The 8,001-nt window shown below is 40.7% G+C and overlaps 1 protein-coding gene across 2 annotated transcripts in view; it reads right to left on the bottom strand.

Annotated features, from left to right (window-relative positions):
- The window catches only part of LOC138970586 (metal cation symporter ZIP14-like), a 47,982-nt gene that overhangs the window by 25,333 nt on the left and 14,648 nt on the right, over nucleotides 1-8,001 (bottom strand). The window contains exon 1 of one of the 2 annotated variants that reach the window (XM_070343053.1): nucleotides 1,524-2,303. The exons of the other annotated variant lie outside the window; for it this stretch is intronic. Coding sequence (XP_070199154.1) covers nucleotides 1,524-1,775 — 252 coding nt within the window. The 5' untranslated portion in view covers nucleotides 1,776-2,303. Of the gene's footprint in view, nucleotides 1-1,523; nucleotides 2,304-8,001 lie in introns of those variants that run through there. 2 annotated transcript variants of the gene reach the window in all.

Genomic DNA, 8,001 nt, shown 5'->3' on the forward strand with positions numbered 1-8,001 from the left:
AAATTTGCCGCCTAAAACGGACTCGTTTCTGTCCACAGCCAAAGCTTTCATAACACAAAAATGGCTATATATGACAGCTAAGACAGTATTTGTTACATTTTAACAGTGTGTACCCCAAGTTTCTACTGCAAACAAAAAATAATAGCAAAACCTCAAAGTATGTGTGAGTCCCCTTATGTGGACCACCTTCAACAAATCGAAGAAAATAAAAACTCAGGCAATTTTAATTAATTCATTAAGAAGCTTGCTGAAAATAACCTATAACTAGCCCTCGAGATTTCAAAAAAATATAACAAATAGTCTTTTTTTTGTGGAAGTTGATAATTTCACTTATTTTCACTCTGTTTTTGATAAGCTTCTTCAGTGTCCTGGTGTGCTTCAAATAATGCTCTCATCAACCCAAAACAGCTCAATCTAAAGCATATTTGAATAAGTCTGACTTGCACACTAAGTTGTATCATGTTATTTTGAAGTATAGGGGGCTTTTTACAGTGATTCGTGAAGGCCGCTTCACTGGTCCATATTGGGCGCCCAGGTTCCTAATATGGACCATTTGTGATTTTTTCTGTATTTAATTTTTGCTGAAGGTCTATCAAAGCTATTTCACTCTAATTAGGCCTAACTGTTAGATCTAAACTAAGAGAGGACTACCAACCACAAAATGAAACTTCTTCGCAAGAAAACAAGCTAGTTATCAGCAATAAACAAAAAGTGGTCCATATTAGGGGCCCTTCCCCTACACGCATACCTTGCCAGGTTTGTTTCTGTGACTAGTCGACAGACGATGCCATTTGCTTTGTGTGTGTTTTTGTTGTTGCTTACTGTACATGACATACATTACGTGTAAAATCCAGTTCTTTAACCATAACAGGCAACAAACCTTGCAAATTTCCAGAAGCTGCAGTCTGAAGCGACCTATCTCAGTATGATCTCTGATTCTAGTAGACGATCTCTCCAATGTTTAACACAAAATCAGCAAACTCTCCTGTCATATAGAACGTCCATTGTATAGTGCAATGTTGACTAATGAAGTTACCGGTCTGAAACATTTAGTCGTTTCTTCTGAGACAATCCTTGTTCTCTTATCATCTACAGATTTACCGCAGTCTTCACCACGCGAATTCCCAACAGAAGTCAGACTTTCGAACATACAATATACGTAGGCAAGCATGATACGTCATGACGTCACATGATTCCTAGCATATTGACGTAATGCTAAACATCCGGTTATCTCGAGTTTTCTCCGTAATACATGTCCGGGGTTTTTTCAATGTTCGGTTATTTCCGTGGCTTCATGCAGAAAGAGGGAACCGTCGTCTGCAATCAACGACATGGACCATTCTGGTACTTGTTGCTGACAAAAACATGATTTTAACACAGAATTTAATGTCAGAATAGCTATATACACGCTATTGTGTTTTCATCGTAGCAATAGGGTCCGATATTTAGACTCGAACAAGTTTTATGCGACTCGTCTTCGACTCGTCGGCATTATACTAATAGCTGTTAATCTTAGCTCTCACCTTGGTAGTGATGCATCCCCTGAGACTGGAGTAGCCGCTGGCTGGATCAAAACACGAGGCATTCAGTCCGGACTCCGGAGACTCCTTGATCACCTCGTTTACACTGATCGTCCCCGCGGAGTCCAGGAACACTTTGTTCAGCAAGGCGGCGTCCTGCACGATGCTCCCTGCACCGATCACACAGCAACACGCAACCACTAACACTTGCACGCACACTCGTTTCGCCATGCTCTGTTGCACTGTCATCGCCATTGTTTTAATTCACTTTTTTTGTAACAAGCGAACGAGAAAGCGAAGATTCAGGTTGTTCTCACTGTAGTCTCGGTAAAAGGACACAGTTGGTTCTATTTGTGCGATCTATGTGATACTTTCTCAGGCTTATTAAGCTTACTATTTTTTTTTTTAAATCTTTGACAACAGTTCTTTGAAAACACAGTGTGGCTCCGTTTGTAAGCTTCGTTTTATACTTTCCCTTTTCGCTCGATTTCTGCTGGGAGAAATCACATGAGTTTATTCTGTTTTCCCCCTCAGTCTCGTCTTCCACGCGGGGCTGGCAGATGTAAATGCGTCGTCGAAACACTTTCTCAATGCTTGCGCAAAGAACCGACAGCGAGGGAATCAACAGGGTGTTTATGTATTAGCCTACGTACGCACCGAGCGTGTGCCCCAAAAAGTCCAGACTGGGGTCGAGATGAATACGCCGGGGTAAACGTCCGACGTAACGCTGACACGGATCTCCGCGGCACAACCAGTCACAGGGTCGACTCCCAAGTGAATGTGGATTTTTCTGTGTAGATTCTTTTCTTGATCCGATTCCCGCTTTGTCCTTCCCCCGGCCCCTCAACTCATACACCCCCCCTCCCCGACTTCCCCGGTCTCTCGGCTCGGCCCCTCCTCTCAGCCTCACTCTCATTCCCTGTTTTTCTCTCTGACACACATTCTCTCTCTCTACCTTTCGGTCTCTCTGTCCGTGTCTCTCTGTCTTTGTCTCTCTGTCTCTCTCGCTGTCTCTGTCTGTCTGTCTTTCTCTGTCTCTGTCGGCCTCTCAGTCTGTCTCTGTCTCTGTCTCTCTCTGTCTCTGTCTCTCTCTGTCTCTGTCTCTCTCTCTCTCTCTCTCTCTCTCTAGACTGGCTTGTAATATCAAATTTGGAGGCCGGTGTCACGATTTCATCTTTCGCCTGTGTACATATTTCCCCCTCGACATATACTCAAGACTGAAATGTTGTTTCCTGACGGTAAAATTAAGAAGTGAAATTATATAAGGACGAAAAGCGTGTCAGTTTCTTGCATGACTGTGAAGAAAATTGGTGGTAAAATTTAATAGATTTCAACCCCAAAATCGAATTCTTCGAAAACGTGTACTGAGTGGTTACGTCCCTTGAGTAAGAAGGAAACATTTTAGGATGAATCAAATGTCTAAGTTAATAAAAACAAATTGGTTGGACAAATTTGGCCCCATGAATGTAAGGTACACAAGGTCGCTCATTGACGGAGCGGCTCGTCTTTGGCGTCGGGTAAGTAGCTTGCAGGTGGAGAAATTTGTGTTCATGGGGGATTTCTGTGACGTATGTACCACGTGACAGGAAGTCGCCGTTGGTCTCGGCAAAGAAACTACAATGCAGTGTGTGGTCTCGGTGAGACTGAAAGACAGAGAGCGACAGATACACACAGTGATTCAAGGCGCACAACTCTAGTAAAGTTCGTAGCACGTCCGTCTATGGCCAAAGTGATCCGGGTTCGATTCCCGGCATGGGCGGTCTATTTTTATTTTTTTTAAATTTTTCTAATTCTTGTTTACTATTGTTTATTATGAACGTTTTAATGTTTTATTTTACTCTAATAATTTTTTTAATTGTGTAAAATAAATAAATTAAAAAAAATTTTAAATATTTTTTTAATCCAAGTGATGCGGGTGGAAAGCGATTCGTCTATGGCCAAAGTGATCCGGGTTCGATTCCCGGCATGGGCGGTCTATTTTTTTTTATTTTTTTAATTCTTGTTTACTATTGTTTATTATGAACGTTTTCATGTTTTATTTTACTCTAATAATTTTTTTAATTGTGTAAAATAAATAAATATATTTATATTTTTTTATTTTTTAAATCCACGTGCACAAGACAAAAACTTTCATACTGGAGGAGCGAGCCAGTCTGAAGAGTACTCGGGTCCAGCGCCAGCGTTTTTTTATAAGAACTTGGAGTGATTGCGAATTTGCGCGTTTCTCGTGAGTGCTTTCGAAGTTTTGTAATTTGATTTTCCCCAGCGAGTGTACTTTGGAGGGCACTAGACTGTGATTGCTGGTGCATGTTTTTATTTTTGTTTTTGTTCGTTCTTTGTTTCCGTTTGTAGTCTGTGGTCAAATACCTCACAATGTGCTCAAACAAATCACAGGCACAGGAAATGAACAAGAAGAAGTGTGTCACAAGAATTTGAATTCTAACAAAAACATGTGTATGAGTTCATAGACTACCACTGTCGAACCCTTCACTGTACAATGTAAATGAGTACAAAATATAGTCGTCAGTTTGGGAGACATTGTAGAGCACAGGTGAACTTTATCACAAACGGACAACACAAAAAGTACTTTCTTTTCAAACTTGAAAGTTTGTTGTCTATTTTTACCAGGGTCTTTCAAACAAACAATAACATGTGTATTTTTTATGTGAAAAAATTCATCTATTTTAACATTGTTGTACTTAAAATCTTAACATCTGCTAACAATTTGCGTGTGAATATTTTTTATTCCTGCACTAGAAGCGAAGAAATCAACCTGTGGAAGACGTGCTGTGGTTTGTCTCCCTTCCTTCGAAACCGAAACCGAAACCGTCTGTAAGCTTACAGGTCCTCATAGATATCAGAGTCAACTCTCTCTCCACCCCCCCCCCCCCCCCCCCCGCCCCCGACACCTCCACGCATTCAGCGTAACGGCTTGTACGGCGTGTTACTTCAACATAATATGATAATAATAATAATAATAATAATAACTTCAACAAGTATTTTTTGGAAAAAAATTAACCTTAACAAGGCCTCAACACAACAGCGCTTCCTGGAATTGCATGGCTGTTACCGGGAAATGTACTGGGTCAAAGGTCCGCCTGACTCGAAAATTTACTGGGGAAAAGACAGTGACTGCAAAAAATCGTGTACTTCATGATTGGTACAATGGCCAACACAAATGTTGTCGGATCAAGTCTACTTCCATTCTTTAGATGGTATATGTTTTTTCAAAGAAATAGTCTTTTACATTGACTACTGCCCTCCCAGGAAACCTCGCCACATCCTCAACAAAGTCAGCCAGAGCTTCGTTTAAGTGTGACAATGGGTCATATATTGGTGCTACATTACTAGCATTCAAATGTGTATTCATGGCAACAGCATTTTGCCATTTACAACAGTTTCACTAACACTGTATTCTTTCTTGCTTTATTATTTTGTGACTCAGTGATAATTTTAAATAAAGTTATTTGCATCATACACTTTGATTTCATTCATTTCTATTTATAACTACTTTTACTACTTTCCCTTCTACACTGTGACATGCCACTGTATGACGCTCATTCAGACCAAAAACAATACCATTCCTACCTGTTGCAACGTCTATCGCTCGCTCTGTCTTTTGGTTCCTTGGTTGATCGATCGGTTTCTTGGTGGAAAACATATTTCTGTCACCAATACCAGTATTATTGCATCACTTCCATAAAGGTAGAGTAGCCTTCTTCCTTTCTGTTAAGCCAATAGGTCTTATTCATTATTGAGCTCTTATTCATTATTGCATTACTTTCACAACAATCTTCTTCCTTGATATTGCGATAGTTGTCATCTCCCATTTATGTACAAACGCCGAAAAGACAATTTAACAGGACACATCAACACTATTATTTTGTTTACCTGTACCAACAGGTGTACAACTTCCTGTTTCTTTGATATTGTCAATGTTTTGGCCCGTGTTGATCCTGGGATCAACTGAATTTCTTGTCAGTACTATCGAAGGGTGTTTTTTTGTTCAGTGTAGAGTTTATACTAGATCAACGAGGCCGAGAAGCGAAATATCAACACGGCGAAAGATGAAAACGTCACACCGGACACGCCCTCCTCGACATCATACTGAGACCCCTCGGCTTCTGCGTGACCTTGAACCTCTCCACTCGACTACCCAGTCTATCAGGCAGACTGTTCAGCGAGAAGCTAACCCAGCTACCGTGACCCCGCCCGTTCCGCCAACTGAGTCCATTCACCAGCAGAATGTGGGTGGAGCCTCGTCGACAGCGTCAAGCTTCAATTCCCCTGAGCTGTCCTCAGCAAGGTAGACTTCACTTCAACCCTCGCACTGTGTCCTGGCCATGGACACCCGACCTTGAGAGTCGACAAACAATGCAGAGACCTTTTATGTTGCCGCCGCCCTACGGTTACCTGCCCGGCCAGTTCCGCTATCCAGCACACAACCTTCAGTCGGCTGATCCATTCGGCAGGATCCCGCTACCTTTCAATCCCTACACAAGCCCTCACCTGAGTGCGCGATAAATTTGAATGTGTGTGTATGCGTATGTGTGTTGATTAGTGTGCTTGTGTTTGGAATTGTGAATGTGTTCGTATATATGTGTGTGTATGTGAGAGAGTGTATGTATGTTTGTGTGTGTGTGCGTGTGTGTGTATGTGTGTGTGTTTGTGTGTGTTTGTGTGTGTGAGAGAGAGAACGTGTGTGTGTGTGTGTGTGTGTGAGGGAGAGAGAGAGAGAGAGAGAGAGAGAGAGAGAGAGAGAGAGAGAGAGAGAGAGAGAGAGAGAGAGAGAGATCTATAACTTTTGATTTGCTTTTGAATGTTACTTATTACCATATGTATGTTTCGTCAAATTCGTAGTGTCCATATACTCTTTTCATGTGTTGTTTTGTTCTCGTCTTTGTTTGCAAGGACAGATTGTAAGACTAGGCAATGCCTAAAATCTCCATCCTTCTGTAATAAAGTTTAATCAATCAATCAATCAATCTCTCTCTCTCTCTTCCGAATGCTATACTGACGGGAAGCTACTAGCACAGATTCTTTCAGAAACAAATATATATTCCATTTAATGAAAATAGTATAATATTGATTGTTATATGTTCCTTTCGGATTCAGTCATTAATTTTATGAATTATCGTGTGTTTTTTCACGAAATTATGATGTTTTGCGCAATATCCATCGTTTTGCAAAGTTGATGTACTATATTGCATAGCAACCTGACTTTATTTTGATTTGCAAATTTTTGCTTTGCACCTAGTCATAAACATTTAAGAATAACAATGTTTCTATAGAATGTTCTTATGTACATAAACTTATGTAGCCAAGTGCACTTCGCTACCCTAAACACTCTAATCATCGCATAGCGAAACAGCCTTGTGTACAGTACAAACGGGATCACCCATAGCAGACGATACGATGCTGCGCGCGCACCATGGCCGGCGCAAATTCTAATAAAATACCTTTCTTTATATATCTACCTAACTTCTATCTTTCAAAGTCCCTTTTATCTTTGATACGATCCTAATTATATTTAGGTTTGCATAGAAGTCACTGATTAGGCTGGATGGCTGCATATTATTGTGTTATTTACGATAATGCTTCGAACTGACCAAAGCGTCACTCTGACCTTGACCGGTTTTCATGTATCATCGAGAGAAATTGATTCTCACAAACTCATATTTGTCTTTTCAATCATTGTTTTGTCATTTTTGTATCACTATTACATATCCCGTACCTATGTTGCATATGATTTTAGTTTGTTTATAAGGATTTGGTTGTAATGAGTGATGCTTGGTTCCTCTGCAAAGATTGCTAATTTATGCAGACAGGTACTTGCGCAGGAATTTAGCCGATTCCATTTACTTTCGGACTTTACCGCTTCGTACTAAGTCAATGTATAATTTTCCCCCAAGTAACGCATATCATGATGTTTGTCTAGGGTTCTTCTTTTTATCTGTATGATTTATGAGTTTGTCCATTATTCCAGTGTAGAGAGTTTTGTAATTTTCCGCACTGAAGTTGGTTCAGTGCCTTCACTAGGACCATTGTTTTTGCATCCTACTAAATAAATATAAGTTTTTACGAAATGTGATCTATTGCAATAGAAAGCTAAAGGTCGTAGCTTTAATTTGATGTATTGTTTGTTATGATTGGTTATGTATTTGTTTAAATAACGTAGGGTAAAGCAAGTGTAAGAAACACAGATTCCGTGTTTCTGGCCGTATTCAGTCCGATTTTCATCACCGCCGGACGGTGCTTTCTGTGCAGTCCGCGCCGGGGCTATAAGTATAAGCCGGACACCGGCATAAGCATGCATTCGCTCCTAGCAGCTGAACACGACACTACACTTGCTTTGCTGTCTACGGGTTTCGCCTTCGGCCTCTACGTTTCCTTGCATTGTTTTCTTGAATAAAAAGTTGAAACAAGACGCTTGGACTTGGGCTTCGTGTATCTACTACCCTTCCACTCCTCCACTACACTT

The sequence above is a fragment of the Littorina saxatilis genome, linkage group LG7, assembly GCF_037325665.1.
Source record: "Littorina saxatilis isolate snail1 linkage group LG7, US_GU_Lsax_2.0, whole genome shotgun sequence".
NCBI classification, from domain to species: domain Eukaryota; kingdom Metazoa; phylum Mollusca; class Gastropoda; order Littorinimorpha; family Littorinidae; genus Littorina; species Littorina saxatilis.